Source organism: Ranitomeya variabilis, chromosome 7 (genome assembly GCF_051348905.1).
Source record: "Ranitomeya variabilis isolate aRanVar5 chromosome 7, aRanVar5.hap1, whole genome shotgun sequence".
Classification (NCBI taxonomy): domain Eukaryota; kingdom Metazoa; phylum Chordata; class Amphibia; order Anura; family Dendrobatidae; genus Ranitomeya; species Ranitomeya variabilis.
Window position 1 is genome coordinate 213,115,825 of NC_135238.1, and position 21,995 is coordinate 213,137,819.

Below are 21,995 nucleotides of genomic sequence, written 5' to 3' on the forward strand. Positions count from 1 at the left end.
GTCAAGCAGGTTACATCAAATTTGTCATTCCATATGAGCCATTTGATAAAATTTGATGCAGTTTGGGCCATTTTCACATCTCCAAAAATGATGCATTATACAATATCTGATCTTCTTCATAATATGTTACAGATGTGTATTTATGACATTGATGATCTATATATAAGATAGCTTAAAAATGAAAAAAAGGCTACATTTTATCGTTTTTGTATATTTCGGTTGTTGATACCATTGAGATGTGTGTTGCTCATTTTCTTTTAGATAGGTCAGCAGAGTCATCTCACTTTGGACACACCCACTAATCAGCTGATTGAGTTAGCCAATTAAATTAGCTAAATGTCACGGGTCCACCCCTCAGTGTGTTTAATCCCCTCTGCATTATCTCCCTAATCCACGCCTCCTCCGGTTTATGGGTATTAGAACAATACAGTGGGATCAATCTGATAGAATGAATCTTCCAAACCTCCGTACAATTTTTAGAACTTTTTAGACTTGCTTATATATGTATTTTATGTCTCTCTATTGAATAGGTCCAGGAATCCCTTACTATACTCTCCACAGCAGCGGCGATGATAAACGTAAGATACGATACTTTTCTCTATAATTCATAACTATCCATATGTAAGAGACATTACAGCCTACAGATCGGTAGGTCCCATTTTCAGGCCAAGGAGCAAATGTTCTTTTCTCAATCTTACGCTCTTCGATTGCTGTATACAACAAATAATAAAATAACTAAAAATGTAATACTTATTATTATTATTATCACAATTAACCATAACCATCTTTATTAAATATTCTTAATGTCTTCTTTCAGAAATAAAAATTTTGGAGAGCAATGATGAATTAGGAGCCCTGCTTGACAACATTCAGCTACCTACAAAGGAAAGAAATTTTACAACAATGCATGGCTTTAGTAAGTTTCTGCATTTTTGTCCCTTTCAAAGTATTTTATCCTCAGGCTTAAAATGGGTCGTAGATGATTATAAAAACGCGTTTGCTTTCTTTTAAAAAAAAAAAAATCGCCCAACTAGTTCATGGGTTGTGGCTGATGTTGTCACATAGCTCCAGCAATGGAAATAGAATTAAGCTGCAATACTCCGCATAAACTGAGTACAGGTGGGTCGCTGTTTTTGTAAGCACACAACCTTGTTTTTCTAATGCTATATAACTCATTTTAAAAGCTTCCCCATCATGTTATGTTATGGCATAATTATGATTTATGATTAGTGGGCTCTGATTTCTGGAGTCACAATTTTTGCTCAGAAAGCAGAGGCCTAGCTAGGGATTCAGCACAGGGGAAGGGGTTAAACACATCTAAGTGGGCCCCTATCCAGGTATCTATGTTTATGTCTTCGGTGGCAGCCCCTAATGGTGGCTATAGGGGAACCTCAGCAGATGACCGCGCTGTTACTGAAAATAATCTCTATACATAGACCAACACTGATATTACCGCCATATGGTCAGTGGTGGATACCAGTCCTGCAAAATATGTAATAGATCACAGCACAGTTACAGATGGTGTCTTACAGAGGACGTTCTTTCTGATGCAGTCGTTCACTTTGCCCGTGTTTTCCTTCTTGCCCAGACCGACATGACAACTTCTCCAGCCAGGACTCATCTGCAGAGATTACAACACAGACACTATTGACTTGTCACATTTTTAGCACCGTCCCCATCTATTCCCAACCTGCACAAACTCCTCATCCTGCTGATACCCCAATGCTAAACTGCTGCTGCTTCAAGGTATCAAGCAACAGATCCATCGGTGAATAATTATTTGAAACATGTAAGGCCATGAGTCTCCCAGGTTACTTGCCTTTTGCCTTTTTTCTAAACTAGTGGTTTTATACCATCATTTTATCGATGTTTTACATTAAAGATTTTTGTTTTTAAATAATTATTCACCTATGGATCTGTTGCTGGATACCTTTCCTTCTTTGATACTGCCCATTTGCTCTACTGCTATGTTTACAATCAAGAATAAGCCCACTGATCCCACCCCATAGTTTGTCTATTGGGTTTCCGGATGAAGACCTCCTACCCTGCCAATCAACTCCACTGCACAGAAGACATAACATTAAAAAATGTTTGCAAGTTCATGTAGCATTGATGGCATCCTACTCACAGAGAGAATAAATCCAGAACTAGACATTCCATGGTTGCTGCTCCTTTTGTGGAGCAATTAAAGTAATTTTCTTTAAGGGCCACTTTTCCCGGACTGCAGTGAGGCAGCTTTTTCTCAGACACATGATCCACTCTTGCACTTGGTAAAACCATGAAGATGGTACTGTGGGGACAGATGCCTTTTTCTCTGAGCGTTGCTAGAAATCTTATTCATGTTGTATTGTGTGTGACCAAGAATGATATAGGAGGTCAATCTAAAGACGGGAAGTCAGTACTATCTACTGTATCCAGTCTATACGTGGCAGTGCCTTCTAGATCTACATTCATACACAAATTGTATCATTTCCTTCTTTTAGATTTGTGGTATCAGTTGACTTTGCCTCCTCATTTCGATAAATCAAAGAAATACCCTCTACTGATCGATGTGTAAGTAGTCTGCCTTACTGCGTTGCTTATCGAAGGGAGTTCCAGCGATCCCAAAAATGGGACTTTAAAATGCCCCATTGGAATAGAGCAGTTCTTGTGCATGTATTCCACTGATGCATTTATCAATCATCCATGAGACTGTTGGGGGGGGAGGGAGCCACGTTTGGTCCGAACGGAATAGAGTTGTATACCAGACCCCCATTTTCAGGATTGGAGGTGTTCCCAGCAGTTACGGGAAGAGCATCAAGCATTTCTGCCTTCTTAGAAAAGAAATTTGCACTCACAGATGTGCCTATCCTTACCTTTTCTCTTATTTCCCGAGATATTCAAAGATGTGTGGTGCAAAACGACCAGTTTTGAAAAACAAAACAAAACATGACTTTTGCGATACTCTGTTGGGAGGTGTTTATGCTATATGTATCCATTTATAGCCACCCAGTGGTTGTATTGTGACCACCCAGACTGTTGTATTGCAGTCTGTAGGGGGTTTTGTTAGAATGTCATTCTTCTAATACTGTTTTTCTCTGCAGATACGGGGGTCCTTGCAGTCAGAAGGTTGATCAATATTTTAGACTTAATTGGGCCACCTACCTTGCCAGTACTGAGAAGATTATTGTAGCCAGCTTTGATGGCCGAGGGAGTGGATATCAGGGTGACCAGATTCTTCATCAGTTGTATCGAAGCCTTGGAACGGTAGAAGTAGCTGATCAGATTTCAGCTGCCAGGTGAGATTATATATTCTTATAGTGTTAAAGAGAAAACATTGTCTTAAAGGAGTTGTCTGCCTTCAGACGTCAGACGCATAAGTGCTTAACAGGAAGTGAATGGCCAACGTAGCTCTCGCTTCTTTTTTGTTACTTATATGTCCGATGGAAGGGACATTGATTCCAGCATTGATTGGGTGCAGGGATCACGTGTCACAAGAATCTCATGTGAGACCTGGGAACGCGAGTGCCGACACTGCCGAAACGGCACCGGCACAGGAGATGAGTATAAGCTTTTATATTTTAACGGGGGGTAAACATTCAGCTTGAAAAGTTTCCTATTAGTGGATAACCCCTTTACCTCCATCTTCAGTTTCCTCCAGCATTTTCCACATAGAGGTTTGAAAAGTTTGAAAAGTTTTTAATTCTCTCTGACAATATAAATATTTAACGCCCGATTCACCATTTATGCTTTTGAGCCACTTTTGTTTTTTTGTCTTGTGGCATTTGTTGCCATCTGTTGCCATTTCTTACGGCAATTTCCTTAAAAATGGCACACGTAGTTCATGCATTTTGCACACGATTTGTTAAATGCTGAAAAATGTACACCCAAATTATCTGGTGTACATAAAATCTGAGCTGCTAATGAGAAGAAAACTTACAACCCATCACGGTCAGGTGCTTTGGATGTGACGTCTGAAGCTCCAGTGGCACGGAAAAAGTCATATTATATTATTATATTTTGCTTTTACGCAGCTTTTAACACTCAGAAAAATTCCTTGAAGTTGGCCTCATGTTTTAATCCACTGTTACTGGGAAGGGACATGCCCCATCAAATTGTCTGTTTAGGGTCATCCAATGACCTCGATCTGGCCCTGAATAGTTTTTACTGTGTGTTTTCCTTTCTGACAAGTACATATTATTATCATCGCTTTGGATTGTTCTTCGCCTTTTTACTTAAATCGTGGTGTGTGCTTTCTGATTTAGGTATTTCAAATCTCTGGGATTCGTTGATGAAAAAAGAGTAGCTATTTGGGGATGGGTAAGTTTTGAAATACCATTTTAAAAGTATAGATTGGACAGATTCGCTCGACTCAGGGAGGAAAATAATTTTTGCAAAAATAAATTTGGAGCAAATCGAATCTTCTAGAAAGGGTTAAAACAAAATACTAAACTTTTATATTCCTCTCTCCTCCACACTCCCCATACCTGACCAGCAAACATCACTACTTCCTGCTCCCCATCCGATCCTCTAATTGGCTCCTCTTTCCCCTCAGACTCTTACAGCTCCATTGCCGAATAGGTTATTAATGTGTGTGTCACCTCACGTGACAGTATGAGACCAAGTCTGTAGTGGTGGCACCCACCAGAAAACCCGGTGGGGGAAGAATGAGGAATAGGAGCCGATGGGAGGACTGGGAAGGTAGTGGTGGCAGGACAGGCATGTAGGGGTGAATATAATAGTTCATTATTTCGTTAACTCATTCATAGCTCTCAGAATCTTGCAAAACGGCGATCAGACATTTCAGTAGATTTCCATGAATCAATTGACCCAATATTTGGATTTGCCTAATTCCACAAAATTTGTGAAATCTTGAAAACATTTTTGATTAATTTGCTCTTCTCTATTAATTTAAAAAGGGATATTAAATAAAATGGTACACAAGGAAAATTGAGGTGTTTTAGAGCCCGTAATTAGTCTAAAACCACCGGGCCCCGGCATTTTTATGGGATCACGCTCGAATAACCATAAGTTTAACCCATTATCTACCAATGTCCTTTTTTTGGGATGCCTAATCTTTATCTTCTAGCAACTAAGATTTTATAATTTTTATAATTAGGTCCAATTTTTTGTGTTGTGTTTGTAAAATGAATGTTTTCAAAATAGGAAATCATGTCATTGTCATTTTTAATTGAATATTAAGACGTCCTTTTCTGAAAAATCCGTACTTGTAAAAATTTTAATTTGGCAAGTAATGGTAAACATTGTCGTGAAATAATTTAATAAACCTGAAATTGATTTCTATGGCAAAATGCAGATTTTTTGTAATTTGCTTATGTGCTGATCGAGCAAAAATTATGGCCATCGGCCGCTATTTTTATGAGACGTAAAGGGACATCAAACTGTAAAAAAAAATCCTTATACTCACCTTACTGCTCATCTCTCCACCCCACCGTCCCGCTTCTCACATCTACTGCTCATCTCTGCACCCCACCGTCCCGCTTCTCACATCACCCATCCGGTACTCTAGGCATCTTTAGATCACCAACACTCGCGTTGAATCACCTGGAGCTTACACGCTGTGTCGGGGCTTCCAGGATTGATAAGGCCTATGAGACTTCTTCACATGTGCACTTGAAATCATGGCACATGCTTGCACAGATCTCTTCCAGGCCTCATCAGACCAATGCGAGCTGCAACAATCTGAAGATGCGAAGAGGACCAGGCAGGTGACAATGAAGAGCGAAGGGGCTGGAGAGGTGAACATAAGGATTTTCTCTATTTTTTGCATATTACGTTTATTATGTAATGGGTTCGAGAGAGAGACCTAAGAGCATAATAAAGGACATTAAATTCTCAGAGAATAACTTCTCCACATATCAAATTTCCTGGGAAAATATGTGTGAACAGGCAAATTCAAATTTTTTCTTTCCTGATCTGCTCCTCTTTAGTTGTAACCATTTTTTTCATATGTAAATGTAACACTTATATGCATACTGTTAAAATACTATAAATGCATTTTGATGAAAATTATTTCCTATGAAAAAAGACTAATTTTTTAACATACTTTGTACTTTTATTTAGAGGACAGCTGCTTTACATTTTTAAGTCTCATGGGGAAATGTTGTACGTTGGTTCGCAATCAGTCGGAATAGATTTCATAAAATCTTGAATTTTTTACAGTCTTACGGTGGTTATGTAACATCAATGGTACTTGGCAGTGGAAGTGGCGAGTTCAAGTGTGGAATTGCAGTAGCCCCTGTATCCAGCTGGCTTTATTATGGTACGTTACTAATTCTTGCTAAATACAATCTTATTGTAAGATAAAGTATTTAATTTTTTAATTATTTAGTATATTTATCTAGCAAACTATTTTACTAGCTAATCAAAAGTTAACACTTAAAGGGATTGTTTACCTTTGATGACAATTTTTTTATTTAAATGCATGTATTTGGGGCTGTAAATAATTTTTGTAATTGGGTTGCATTAATAACTTTGCACCATTTGCCTTCTATGGCCTCTGTGTTACACTAGTCATTTCTGACTGCAGAATGTGTTAACTGAGAATTCCTCAGTCAACTGCTATAATGGTCTCACGGAGAGTTTGTAACTCTCTTATCTATTTTCTCAGAGCTCTTCTCAGCTGATTTATGACCCCGGAAAACATCAAAGTTGAATCTGCAGAGAAAAAAAAAGCTTGTAAAAGCAAAATGGTGCAAAACCTTTAATGAAACCCAACAGCAGAAATTATTTTTAGCCTCAAATACATGCATTTAAGCAGAAAAAAACACTATAATGTGATATATAAAGTTGCATTTGTGTGACATTGTCAGTAAATGTAAGAATATTTAAAGAATATTTAATAAAGGTTTGTATTGTGACATCTTTCCATTGTAGACACTATTTATACGGAGAGGTACATGAGCCTTCCAACACCAGAAGACAATCTTGAGAATTACGAGGTAGGAGAAACAGAACACAGAAGAGGAATTTCAGTTATAAATATCCATTTTGTTAATCTTATTTTTTAATTGGCAATGAATTATTTCTTTATCATCTGCAACATTTGAGGAACGACAAAGAGCATCAGATCTCTAGCACTGAAAGGTTTCTTTGAAGGCATCATTCATGGTGGAAAACTCTAAACGTCATGTGAAGTGGTGGAAGCGGCCGATGTAGCACATTTTTGGTCATTGACTCTAGATGCTTTCATGATATCCATGTCTGTAATGCTTAAATATGGAGAGGAGCAGATCGCTTGACCCAACCCGGGTCCATGGTCCAGGTCAATGATCTCAGGCTGAGGACCAGAATTGTGAGAAATTCCTGAGCTTCATGGTTCCCTGATGCAGCGTTCAATTTGCTAGCCTGGATTGATGCCATTTGTGCAGCACACAGGTGATGTCTTGCCAACCTGGCTACTCATATGCCGAGCCTGTGATCCTGGAGAGTGAGGAAATGCACGCAGCTTCTGTCCACAGCCAGAGAGCACTGACCTGGACCAAAGACTGTGATCATGGGAAACTGCCTTACTGGAGCAGCAGCTACAGGGAAAAAAGAAAAAATGAGGTCATATTCTCCCAGCAGCCGCCGCTTGCTTCCAGTCTTTGGGGCAGTGCAGGGAGTGGTTGCAGTCACTGTTATCACTTCATGACGCATTGATGAACAGCATGCTCTGCACACACATACACTCCAGAACTGTCTATTAATCTATGTGCAGAGGAGTGAATACAATGCGCTCACTGTATAATGAGCAGTCCAGACAAAAAAAGAAAAAATTATGGTGCACTCACCGGTCTTTTGATTCAACAATGATTTATTGCGGCATATGCAGGAAAACAACTAGGGAGAACGTGGATTGAAAAGGACAACGTCCGTTTCGGGCGACTGCGCTTCAACAGGTCCTGATAGTCGCAGCCGCGCAAAACGGACGTTGTCCTTTTCAATCCACGTTCTCCCTAGTTGTTTTCCTGCATATGCCGCAATAAATCATTGTTATATCACAAGACCAGTGAGTGCACCATCATTTTTTCTTTTTTTGTCTGGACTATTTGCATACTCATGTAGGAAGTGCACCCGAGGGTCTGTGCAGATAGTGTCGGCAGTATTGGCATAGCAGCAGCTCCCAGTTGCGGGCATCTTGATTAGGTGGGTGTAGCAGTGCCGTGTTTATTTTCTCTTTTTCTCACATTGTATAATGAGCAGTGACTGTTACAGCCTCCTGCACTGCCTCGACGAATGGAAGCGAGCAGCTGCAGGGAGGATGAAACATCTTTTTCTCCCTGTAGCTGCTGCTCCGATAAAGCAGCCAGACATAATTTAAACACTATTTATCTGCAGGTAAGTAGTGTTTTGGGTGGTGACCGATTTCCTTTAAAATGACTTTGCATTTCTGCCGTCCGCTTCCCGGGCTTGCTCTGGAGCGCAGAGTGGAGGGGACACAGAGGCGCGTATAGCGTGCGCGCTCACACGTAATGTGGCCAGTGACTCACAGCGGCTTCGGCGCATGCACACTGGGGTCAGTTGACTAGCTAAAAATGACGTGACAGGTTCTATTTAAAAATACAAAAAAAGTGCTAATGAATAAGTAATTAGGGCTATCAAAAGAATATTTATGCCAAAAGCAAAGTCTTCAGACCCTTTAATTAAGTGATATCATAGCTAAAATCAAACTATATGAGTCAACTATTGTTTTTTTTTGTTTTGCAGAGTTCAACGGTCATGTCTAGAGCAGCGAAGTTTAAGGATGTGGGATACCTTCTAATCCACGGCACAGCAGATGGTGAGCCTCCTCTAATTAGTCTTCTACTCCCCGAGACAGATTTCTAGCATCAAAACCGACAAAACAAAAACTTGATGTTCAAATGTTATATCCTGATGACCAAGACAGAATTCTTTACGTTATCGCTAATTGTCTGCTAATGTAAATTATTAGCAACGTAATTATTTCCTGGAAATCAAAGTCCGGATCTACCATGAAGATAACACATGTTCGTTATTAACCACTTTTGCTCCTGGCAGAGATTTGTCATAAGTCGTCATCGTCAATGTACAACGAAACCTCTTTGAGATGATGATGACCACCCAAAAATGCAATGTGGTCTTCTGGAGGGATGGTCCTCTCTAATAACTCTAACATAGGAACTGAAAATCCTTCACAGAAAAATCTGGCCTAGATCACAGGAGGGGTCTTCTAAAAAATGTGATCTATTAGGGTGGTTTTAGTTTATAAAACTAGCAAAAAAAATCATTTATTTTTATTTCTTTTCTTAGACAATGTTCATTTCCAACAAGCAGCTCAGATTTCCAAAGCTCTTGTTGATGCTGGAGTGGACTTTGAGACTATGGTAAGTCTTTTAACCCCTTAACCACCAGAGGTATTTTTGTTTTGCATTTTCATTTTTTGCTCCGCTTCTTCCCAGATTCCGAGAGCCATAACTTTTTTATTTCTTGGTCAAAATGGCCATGTAAGGGCTTGTTTTTTGCGGGACAAGTTGAACTTTTGAAAGACACCATTGGTTTTAACATATTGTGTACTGGAAAACGTGGAAAAAAAATCCAAGTGCGGTGAAATTGCAAAAAAAGTGCAATCCCACAGTTGTTTGGTTTTTTTTTTTACCATGTTCACTAAATGCTAAGACTGACCTGCCATTATGATTCTCCAGGTCATTACGAGTTCATAGACACCAAAAATGTCTACGTTCTTTTTATTTAAGTGGTGAAAAGAAATACCAAAGTTTGTTGAAAAAGAAAAAAACTGCTCCATTTTCCAATACAGGTAGCGTCTCCATTTTTCGGGATCTCGGGTCGGCTGAGGGCTTATTTTTTACGCACTGAGCTGACGTTTTTATTGACTCCATTTTGGTGTGTATATGATCTTTTCATCGCCCCCGTTATTGCATTTTAATGAAATGTTGCAGCCACCAAAAAAAAAGTAATTCTGGAGTTTTGACTTTTTTTCTCTTTAAACCATTTAACAATCGGGTTAATTCTTTTTTTATGTTGATATATCAGGCGATTCTGAACGCAGCGATACCAAATATGTATATATTTGATTTTTTTAATTGTTTTATTTTGAATGGGGCGAATGGGGGGTGATTTGAACTTTTATATATTTTTTTACATATTTTTATAAACTTTTTTTTTACTTTTTTGCATGCTTCAATAGTCTGTCTCCATGGGAGACTAGAAGCAGTTGTCCGATCGTCTCTGCTACATACAGGCGATGATCAGATCGCCTGTATGTAGCAGAATTGCTCACTTGCTATGAGCGCCGACCACTGGACAGATCTCTTATCAAGCCAATGCCTTCCGAAGTTGTTTCCCCAAACAGCACCAGACTCTTTATCTTCATCGACGGTTCCCTGTCTGTGTCAAGTCTATAGCACCAGGCAAGGAAATCAGTGAGCTATTAGTCAATCTAAGGAGGCTGATGCTGTGGGGAAAACGACCTCAGAAGGCAAAATTTGGGGAAATGCTTTGTTACGCCAGAGCACTTAATACCTTATTCGCACAAGAATTAAAAAGCTGATTATTCGAGTATGCAGCAACAGATAAAAGATATAAAGGTGTTGATGGATTTATATTTCAAAGATCTGTGTGGGGTTGATCTTACTGATAGATTTCCTTTGCTGGAGTTTTCTTACTCTCTATTATCTATCTCTCATACCTTCTACCGATGTGATCAGTGTTCGCCCTATTTAAATGATCGGAAATGACCTTTTACAATTGTACATTTTTTTCCTTTTAGTGGTACACTGACAAAGACCACGGAATTGGAGGGCTGGCCAGCAGACACATCTACACCCACATGAGCCATTATCTGAAGCAATGCTTCAATCTACAGTGACAATGGATAAAACCAAAATGGGATATCGACCTTTACACTGTGACGAACAAAAAGACACTTTTTTTTTTTTTCTAAATGATCATAAATAACCAAAGATCCATAAACTCAGAACCAAATACCAAAGCACCGAAGCCGAGAACACAACTTTTTGCAACTACTGTATTAATGAATAGAACACCGAATCGTTTGGACATACACTCCCGGGTAGCATATATGTATTTTTTTTATAGAAATGAGATGCTATTTCCTAATTTATAGCGGATGAATAATTAGGAGAATAAACTATTTATATGTTGATGTAAACTCCCCAAATGATAGGAGGAATTGGCCGCATTAATAGACATGTTCCTTTATACCGCGAGAGATGGGATCTTCAGGGAATACGCGAACACTTGGAATTGTTCCTCATGTTTGTGAATTTTTAACTGGTGTCTAATTAAAACAGAATGTACTCAATAATATCGCCTTAATTAGTAATAGTAAACCTATTGCGCTCGTCTTAGATTCAAAGAACATTAAAACGGGTTCTGGGCACAGAGTTTTAAAAGGAAGTTTAACCCATTACTTTACAATTTTCAAACCTAAAAAAAAAATACTATACTACTTGCCAAGCTGAACGCCTCGCAAATCCGGTCATTGTACGTCTGGCAGTAACTGCTCTTATTTTTCAGTATTTCACCTTCCTCTCTGCACTGAAGAGATTATGGAGAAATGCCAAATATTTTGTATGAATACATTTTTGGGATATTCGATTGGAGAAGTCATCGGAGTCATTTTGTACGATAATATTTATAGGAATGTGGATGATTTATTAAATAGGAACTTAATACATTAATTTAATATTAAGTTTAGAATTTGTTGTTTAATTAGGACAACTTTTTTAAAAATGGATCGTGTTCTGTTAATCAGCCAATCGGCACGGGTTTTGCTCCTTTAATTCCGAGGCGATCAGTTGATTCTGCAAGTAGAAGCCATGAATTTCCGCTGCAGTGGCCACTGCAGGTGAAATGTGGCATTACACGCCATTTAAGTTCCCAGACCTCCACATCATTCTGGATAATGGGTACGACGAGGGGTGGGTGGTGCTCACTACAACATGTATGTATGTATATATATATATATATACATACATACACACAAGAGTTGTGGTCTTAGAACCATCCCTTTTACCAGTTGACCACCAGGTGATGGCCCTTAATTTAATTAAAGGGGTTTTTCTTTTTGAAAAAAGCCCTGTCCCCTGGTTACAGTTTGCTAAAAAAAAAAAAAACGACAAAACTTTTTCACCCACCCCAGGTCTAGTACTGTTATTATCTGCAGTGCTGTCATAACAACATTGATACAGTCAATCAATAAGCTCACTGATTGGCTGCAGCGCTGTTGATGTGACATCGATGCTGAACACAACAACACACAACGGGAGCAGAGTCAGAGACTCGGCACTGGACCTGGGGAGAGTAAAACAAACTGCAGTCAGGAGGGTAGAGGGGTTTTATGAAACCAGAAGACCCCTTTAAACACTTGAATTTCTTAGGAAACGAATCCAATACAATATCATGGTTCTAACAAAACTCTTTACTAGCTGTAACTTATATCTTATATATCACAGTCACTGGGTCTTCGCACCCTTAGAAACACATATCATAGACCTGTTGTGACAGAGTATCATAAAACTATGTTATTTTTAAAAGCCGGTAATCTTGCGCCACTCATCTTGCGGTATGTTAGGCCACGAGAAAATGAAGGACACATTTGTAATGCTACATTATTCCAGTGATTGCAGCAAGTGTCCACTTTTAGGAATCGGTTTACTGTAACAGCTACTTTAAGTGCAGTTATGTCCTTCATTACCGTTGTTTTTTTTGCCATCATGTCGCGATATTGTATTAACTTTCTTTTTGAGAAATGATTTTGCCAGGCCTGTCACTCTCCACAAGGAGAGATGTTGCCCCTTAGACCCCAGTCAGAGGTCTCTCATACAGCCAAATTAGATCTCATGATTTGCACTGAGGAGGAGAAAACACCCCGAAACAAGTGTCTGAAAACTGAGATTCTGGTTTGACTTTTATGCTAAGTCATGTGACAAGGCTCGTTAAAGGGTCGATATTGACTTTTAGGATAGCTACTTCCTATAGGGGACCTAGAATTCAAGTCCTCTTCTTCTATCAAGCTACAGTTTGCCTATTACGAGACGAACAATGGAATTTCACAGAAGAAACCATGAAGATCTTGTCTTTGGCCATTTAGGCCACCTGACCAGTGACCGATATTTTGTTTTCTACTGATTATACCATAAAATATATCGCCTCTATAACTGGACCGAGGGCAATTTCTGGACCCTTTCAGTTTTGATTCAACCTTGTGTTGACTTAGTGATTAAAGGTATGAAGCAGATGTTGATGTGAAACAGTTCCCGACACAACGTCGATAGTTCTACTAAATATTTATTGTCACATGACAGAAATGTCAATGCAAAAAGCACACGATACATAAACATTTGTAATAAATTACATCCAAATCTGGGTGATTTTGACAAAATAGAAAATTAAAAATGAATCAAATGTATCAATTGCAGTCAGCGTCTTGTTTGTTTTTTTTTAAACGCAATTTTACACAGCTGAAACAAATGGAGAAAATGTACTTCAAGCTCAAACTATTCTAGAAAGAAAATAAACAGTCAATGGAATTTTCAATGACATATATATATATTGCCCATCCCAATCAGGCAGGATATCAATCAACAGAAAGGCTAGTCTGATCCTTCAACATGACCAGTTTATCCCAGAACAGACTTTTTGAAAAATCTTGCATATAACAGGGATTATAAAAGGATTAGACTAGGAAACATGGCTGCTTTTTTCCTACAATGCCACATTTGTCTAGAGGTTGTGCTTTATCACAGCTCCACTCTCTCTTTACATGAAGCTGAGCTGCAATACCTGACATAACCAGTAGAGAGAAGTGGCGCTGATTCCAGAAGAAATCAACCTTGTTGTGCTAATCCCGTACAAGCCCTTCAAGAGTTCGACTGGTGGAGGCTGGCAGTTCCCTTCCTTTTTTTTAAGTAGATATTTGCACAGACACTTTAAAGAAATAATAGAAGCATATTGGTGAAATATTGGCCCCACCTGACTTTTATGAAATGTTAATGGAAAATGTCATAAAGGTGTTTTTTGTGTGTGAAGGGACCCTTCCCCCCCCAAATTTTATAAGATAATAAGCGAAATACTCAGGAGAAGAGGATTGGATATCAGGTGGATCGTGGAGGGCCATAGCTTTGGGTCATGTTGGAGGGCCATGGCTTTGGCTCATCTTGGAGGGCCATGGCTTTTGAGTCCTGTTGGAGGCCATAGATTTGGGTCATGTTGGAGGGCCATGACTTTGGGTCATGTTGGAGGGCCATGGCTTTTGGGTCATGCTGGAGGCCATAGCTTTGAGCCATGTTGAAGAGCCATGGCTTTGGGTCATGTTGGAGGGCCATGGCTTTTGGGTCCTGTTGGAGTCCATAGCTTTGGGTCATGTTGGAGGGCCATGGCTTTTTGGTCATGCTGGAGGGCCAGGCTATTGGGTGCTTCACAACAATTTATAAACAAAATTACATTTAGAATTTTACAGAAAGAATAATAATAACAAAACACCCAATGATCACTGGTAACATATGATCATCTCATTCATATTGTAAGCTACACAAAAAAGTTAGAGCAGACTAACAAGTTGATTTTGCTGGAGTCGTCCATAGATAATGCACTTCATTTTCATTTTCTTGTGGCCAAAAAACAAAAACATATAACAATTATAAAAAAAAAAAAATCACATAATTTTTATGGTAATTATTACCCAAACTGGCAATTATGGACTAATTTTCCAAAAGTTAGACTTGTGTGGCGCTAAAAAGCCAAAACATTTTTTAATCAAACATGAAACAACCTGTTAATTTCAGTTATAATATTCCCTATACTCCCCATCGAGAAGTTGATGCTAGAGTAGCTTGCATCGCCATGCTGTCACGGACGGTCATCCAATATTTATAATATAGAAATCTATAGGGATGATCAGAACTGAAGGAACCGACGCCACACTACTAGTGATGAGCGAGTATACTCGTTGCTCGGGTTTTCCAGAGCACGCTCGGGTGACCTCCGAGTATTTATGACTGCTCGGAGATTTAGTTTTTATTGTGACAGCTGAATGATTTACAGCTATTAGCCAGGCTGAGTACATGTGGGGGTTGCCTGGTTGCTAGGGAATCCCCACATGTAATTAAGCAGGCTAGTAGCTGTAAATCATTCAGCTGCCGAAATGAAAACTAAATCTCCGAGCACTAACAAATACTCGGAGACCACCCGAGCGTGCTCTGGAAAACCCGAGCAACGAGTATACTCGCTCATCACTACACACCACTTGTCCAATCTCAGATACCCATTTATGTTCTCTCTTGCCACACTTTAATGATATGTCGTGTGATTCTGGGGAACCTCTTCAATAAAAAAAAAAGTTTTGTACAGGAAATGACTCTGTTTAAAGGGAACCTGTCAACTGATTCATACTGCCCGAACAACATCAGGCACCGACTGCACTATTGCAGTCATGTTTGTTTCACTTTAATCTGTATTTTGGAAAAACATATTTTGAAAAACTGTCCTGAGACTATGTCCCCGGACCTGGATTTTCTCGATGGTCTTGACGAGTGTGCGTGTGGGAGTCAAACGCTTCTGATTCATTAAGAAGTGTACACCCCATAATGAATCAGGAGCATCTGACCAGTGGCGTGCGCCACTGTGTTCACCACCAGAAATATCACTCCAGTCCCTGACTGGTGTAATATTTCAAGAGTAAGGACTGCCACTGCTCATCTAATTCATCACATCCCCATTGTTCCCCTGTCCATCCCCAGCTCTGTGCATTTTGGTGGAGTTGGGAGAAACTGATGTGATAACACCCAAGAGTCGCAACATTTTTGAGCAACTCTGAGTTGCGCTAATTTTTTCTTCAACTTTTCAACGCAATTTATGCCAGAGATCTATGTGGGGCCTTTGTGTCTTAGATGACTAGCCCAAGGCAGGGACCTAGCAGGTTGTCCCCACATTGCATCCCTAGACTTACAGGACTGTCTACATAGGGGGAGACCTGTTATTCTAGGGGAGCTATGCCACCAGAGACCTGCCTCGGACTAGTGATCTGAGACATATAGTCAATGGCCAATTTTAGAAAGTATGTTTTCTCTGAAATGCTTTAGAGTAAAAGATACATGGCTGCGACTAATGTCTGATTCATCCAATCTGAGGTTCAGGCAGCATGAATCAGCTGATGGGTTCCCTTTCCTGCATGATGCTATTAAAACAATAAGAAGGAAAAACATTTCACAAAATCTGAAATTCTAAATTTCTTTTCCATAAATGATTATTTTTAATATATTAGGTCCCCATATGATTCCCCACACACTAAAAAACTAGTTTTCTTTGCATCGCCATATTTGAAAGCTATAATTTTTGTAGCTTTTTTTCAATTGGAAGAATTATCTTTACGTTGCTGAATATGAAAAATAATGGGGGGTCAATATAGAAAAATAACATCTTTCACTACAATTAAAAAATGAAGAAGTTGCAATCGAGGTCCGATTGTCTTCCCTTCCAAGACTTCAATCTGGTAAGTAGTATGTTTCTTTATCTTACTACTATATTTATATCAGCTAGCTAGTTGCTAAAATTCTAATTTTTCTAGTTTTATTTTTTCTTCAATGCCCAAATTTTATTTCAAATTTGCCAATATGTTACAAAATTACAAATCTTGAAAACTTTTACTGACACAAAATTCCAAAATTCACTAAATAAAATCAATGTTCTAAGAGAGAAAATTGAAGTGCAGACCTAAAAATGATGGTGAGCTTACCTACTTCTCTAAGATCTAGTTTTTCCCCATAAATGTTTGATTTACTGACTATTCGTACATTTACTGACAATTTGACAAACAGCAAAAATCTGTTAACATAATTCTGTCTGTTAGTGTATTTCTAGGTAATTCGAAATCTATTTACAGCCTATACTTTTATAAATGCTGTAGCTCTTAAATTAAGGATATGTGATATTTTTAGAAATACTGAATTTTATTATTTTAATTAATAATATTGTTTTTTTCTTATAAATTCTAAAAGGTTTTAAAAAATATTTCACTTTCATTTTGAAATATGGCTATAATTTGGAACTGCCCTGCCTTTATAGTTTAAAACTTAAAATACAGATACAAAATACAGATTTAAATAGATCATACATGACAGAAAAAAAACTAAAAAAATATATAAAATTCTAAATCTGAATGTATGTTGTAAAACATTTTTTAAATGCCCGAAAGTTTATGTGTCATAGAAGTTATTTGGTTATCTAAGTTTTTTTTTGCCTATAGTCTTTTTTTGGGGTTCATGGGCCATGTTTTCTAAGTAATTTCAAAGCGGCTGAGCTGCAGTAACAGACACAGCCCATATAAAAGAGTGATGCTGTTTGAAAAAGAAAAACAAAGTAGACCATTTGTTTTTAAATCTCAGACAACCCCTTTAACACCAAACATCAAAAATCTAAAGGATTGAGTCCATGTATATTTAAATGCTGCACCAATAACAATGGTTTCCAAAAACTTCACCTTGCCTTCGATCCTACATGATATTTTTTAAATACAGATTCAACAGTGAGAAATGTCCGGTACAAGCTGCATATTTTGTGTCTTCCTTCTACTGATTTCTGAAGTTGTAAAGTGCAGCTGCATCTCCCTCTTCTCCCCTCCTATCTATGTATATTTTCTATTATGTAATGGTTGATTTTTTTTTTTGCTGATAACAATAGTTTTTAAACATTTACAGAGAAATGAGAACAACAGGCTAAATAAAAAAAAATAGTTGGAATTTGCTAAATTAGGTAAGACTCACTCATTTGGGAATTCAACTCACATCATTATTCAGACCCCATAGCAGAAAAAATGTAAGTTAAAAAATGAAAACAATTATATTCACCACCCCCTGCTCTCACCTGTCCAAATTTTGTTAGATTTACACACAGCAAATCCGAAAAAATTACCTTAAATCAATTCACCCATCTCTAGTAGTATAAACATATAATTGTTAGAAAATTAGAATACTGGGATTACAACCAGCAGTATATATTGACATGGGCCATATTGCATAAAAATTGCATATAGTGCGCTTTCATTGAACATGATTTGCACATTTTCAAGAAAGGATTGCTTAACAAGATTTGGGGTGTTTTAGAAGAAGCACCGATTTATGATGGACATGTGACTTTTTCGGTAAAGAATTTCATTAGGCAGCTCATTAATACACCTGACAACAACAGAATGCCCATAGGTCAATAATACATCTAAACGTGTTGTTCACTACTTGGACAACCCCTCCTGAATCCCTTTGTTTCTCTGCAGTAAAATAATAATACAGTTGTGTAAAAAGTGTTTGCCCCCTTCCTGATTTCCTATTCTTTTGCATGTCTGTCACACTTAAATGTTTCAGATCACCAAACAAATGTAAATCTTACACAAAGATAACACAAGTAATCACTAAATGCAGTTTTTAAATGAAGGTCTTTATTAATGAAATCCAAACCTACAGGGCCCTGTGTGAAAGTGATTGCCCCTCCCCTTAAAACATAAAGTAACTGTGGTTTATCACATCTTTGGGAAACTTAGTTCAAATTAACTAGCCACACCGAGGCCTGATTACTGCCAAACCACACTGTCACTTAAATAGGACCTGCCTTACAAAGTGAAGTAGACCAAAAGATCCTTAAAAAGATAGACATCATGCCACGATCCAAAGAAATTCTGGAACAAATGAGAACAAAGTAATTGAGATCTATCAGTCTAGAAAAGGTTATAAAGCCATTTCTAAAGGTTTTGGACTCCAGTGAACCACAATGAGAGCCATTGTACACAAATGGCGAAAACATGGTACTGGAACAGTGGTTAGCCTTTCTAGGAGTGCCCGGCCGACCAACATTACCCCAAGAGCGCAGCAACAACTCATCCACGAGGCTGCAAAAGACCTCACAACAACATCCAAATAACTGCAGGCCTCACTTGCTTCAGTTACGGTCAGTGTTCATTGCTGAGCAATAAGAACAGACAGGCTCTTCTCAGTTTTGCCAGAAAACATCTTGATGATCCCAAAGACTTTTGGGAGAATACTCTGTGGACTTGCGAGACAAGAGAACATTTTGGAAGGTGTATGTCCAATTACATCTGGGGTAGAAGTAACACAGCATTTCAGAAAAGGAACAACATACCAACAGTAAAATATGGTGGTGATAGTATGATGGTCTGGGGCTATTTTGCTGCTTCAGGACCTGGAAGACTTGCTGTGGTAAATAGAACCGTGAATTCTGCTGTCTACCAAAAAATCCTGGAGGAGAATGTCCGGACATCTGATTGTGACCTCAAGCTGAAGCGCACTTGGGTTATACAGCAGAACAATGATCCAACAAACACCAGCAAGTCCACCTCTGAATGGCTTAAGAAAAACAAAATTAAGACTTTGGAGTGGCCTAATCAAAATTCTGACCTTAGTCCGACTGAGATGCTGTCGTATGACATTAAAAAGGCGGTTCATGCTCCGAAACCCTTCAATGTGGCTGAATTAAAACAATTCTGCATAGATGATTGGGCCAAAATTCCTCCAGAGAGTGGTAAAAGATTCATTGCCAGTTATCGCAAATGCTTGGTTGCAGTTGTTACTGCTAAGGGTGGCCCAACTACCGTATTTTCCGGCGTATAAGACGACTTTTTAACCCCTGAAAATCTTCTTAAAAGTCGGGGGTCGTCTTATACGCCGGGAATCATCTTGTATGCTGGGTGTATATGGTGGGTGGGGGGGGAGTGGTCCTGATGACGACGAGGGGGCGTCTCACAGGAAAGTGCGTGGACTATCCCCCATTACCTCATCATAGCGCTGCAGCGTGGGGTCTCTGAGCTGGGAGCGGCAGTTGCTTCTCCTCTTTGTGCCGCGTGGGTGCTGTGCTGTGGGGCGGCGGCTCCTCTTCTGCAGTGTGGGGCCTCTGTGCTGTGGGGCGGCGGCGGCATATCCTCATGCAGTCAGTCGGGGCTCCTCCGGCATCTCCTTAAAGCCCGGAGGCCCCGCCGGCAGCTCTCCATTGATGCGATGCGGTGGCCTCCGGGAAAATGGCCGCTGCTCAGATTCAGATCTCGTCTACTGAGATCTCGGGACGAGATCTGAATCTGAGCATGCGCCGCCCCCAGCGGCCATTTTCCCGGAGGCCACCGCATTACAGCAATGGAGCTGCCTCCGGGAAAATGGCCGCTGCTCAGATTCAGATCTCGGGACGAGATCTGAATCTGAGCATGCGCTGCCCCAAGCGGCCATTTTCCCGGAGGCCACCGCATCGCAACAATGGAGGTGCCGGCGGGGCCTCAGGGCTTTAAGAAGATGCTGGAGGAGCCCCGACTGACTACTTGAAGATCCGCCGCCCCACAGCACAGAGGCCCCACACTGCAGAGGAGCCGCCGCCCCACAGCACAGCACCCATGCGGCACAAAGAGGAGCCGCCGCCACTCCCAGCAGAGACCCCACGCTTCAGCGCTACGATAAGGTAATGGGGGATAGTCCACTCACAGTTTCCTGTGAGACCCCCCCCCCGTCGTCATCAGGACCACTCCAGACACATTAGTCACCGACCCTATAAGACAACATACGGCGTATAAGAAGACCCCCGACTTTTAAGAAGATTTTATATTTTAACTGGAAAAGTTGGGGGGTCGTCTTATACGCCCAGTCGTCTTATACGCCGGAAAATACGGTAGTTATTAGGTTTAGGGGCAATCATTTTTTCACACAAGACCCTGTAGGTTTGGATTATTTTTTCCTTAATAATAAAAACTGCATTTTGTGTTTACCTGTGTTATCTTTATGTAATATTTAACTTTGGTGATTTGAAACGGTTAAGTGTGACAAACATGCAAAAGAATAGAAAATCAGGAAGGGGAAAACACTTTTTAACACAACTATATTCTCACCTCCGATGCTGGAGTGGCTGTCGGAACTGACTCTCCCAAGGATCCGTAACATTGTTATGCCATGTGATCCATGCGGCCAATCAGCGGACAAATCAGACATTAAGAGGAAGTGAGAGCTGTAGCTGGCCGCTCACTTCTTCTTGATGTACGATTTAATTGAAAGTGAAGCCGGCACTGACTGGCTGCAGCGATTGTGTGACATAAATGTCACATGATCCCCGGGAGAGCCAATGACAACATCGCTGGAACCGGCACCGGAGTTGAGTATAAGTGTCAGTATTTTAACAAGGGGAGTAATAAACAAGCTGATTAGGAAGGGGTTGTTTGAGTTGTGGACAGTCCCTTTAAAACAGGAAATGTGTCATCAGACATATGGCACGTTGACAGCTGAAGTTTCTTATTCTAAAATATTAAAATTAGCTCCTTCTATGCAGAACAATGAAAGAACATAAAGACAATAGAAACTATAAACTATAACTCTAAATAAATACTAATAAATACATTGTAGAGCTTAAGTAACTTTCACTGGTAAGACAAATATATTGTGATAGTTCCCCTTTAATAAATAAGCTTTGGAAAATGTTGATGAGTACAGGAGAGAAGGATGAGATATTATGTGAATTAATGAAAAAGAGAAGTGCAGTTTTCTTGCAAAACATATTTAATATTTTTCTAAAATTGAAAATTAAAGGAGGTTCTCTAAATTAGGAATTGGATAACCCCTTTCAATTAAACTCGTGGGCATACTTGTTGGCGTATCTGTCTATTAAGCGGAAGGGCACCATATCATCTCGCCTGCTTTAGAAAACCTATTATCAAATACGTTTTTGAAATCAGTAGATGGAAGCTCCCCCCATTAAAGGTCTTCAGTCTAAACGACAGTGAATAAATATAGAATCTCTCATTATGGAGGATCCGAGTAGTTTATTGTCATTTTATAGTCCAATTCTCCCATGATGGCACTAATAATTAAAGACATAATGACAAATATCCTTTATTCTGACAGCATCATTCTGACTGATCATAGGAATTGGGGAATCCAAAAAAAAAATATTGATCATTTTGGACAACGTTGGTGGCTTACTTTTGTAGGATGTCCAACAAGCAGATACTGGATGTGGATTGCCCAAATTAAACACGT

General features: G+C 39.4%; 1 protein-coding gene across 2 annotated transcripts in view; it reads left to right on the forward strand.

Moving 5' to 3' along the window:
* Nucleotides 1-11,287, forward strand: part of LOC143784512 (dipeptidyl peptidase 4-like) — a 97,610-nt gene extending 86,323 nt beyond the window's left edge. For both annotated transcript variants that reach the window (XM_077272832.1, XM_077272833.1), the window contains exons 18-27: nt 531-578; nt 818-916; nt 2,484-2,553; nt 3,084-3,278; nt 4,245-4,299; nt 6,163-6,262; nt 6,877-6,941; nt 8,689-8,761; nt 9,253-9,326; nt 10,730-11,287. In XM_077272832.1, coding sequence (XP_077128947.1) covers nt 531-578; nt 818-916; nt 2,484-2,553; nt 3,084-3,278; nt 4,245-4,299; nt 6,163-6,262; nt 6,877-6,941; nt 8,689-8,761; nt 9,253-9,326; nt 10,730-10,828 — 878 coding nt within the window. In that variant the 3' untranslated portion in view covers nt 10,829-11,287. The remainder of the gene's footprint in view (nt 1-530; nt 579-817; nt 917-2,483; nt 2,554-3,083; nt 3,279-4,244; nt 4,300-6,162; nt 6,263-6,876; nt 6,942-8,688; nt 8,762-9,252; nt 9,327-10,729) is intronic.
* The last annotated feature ends 10,708 nt before the right edge of the window (nt 11,288-21,995 follow it).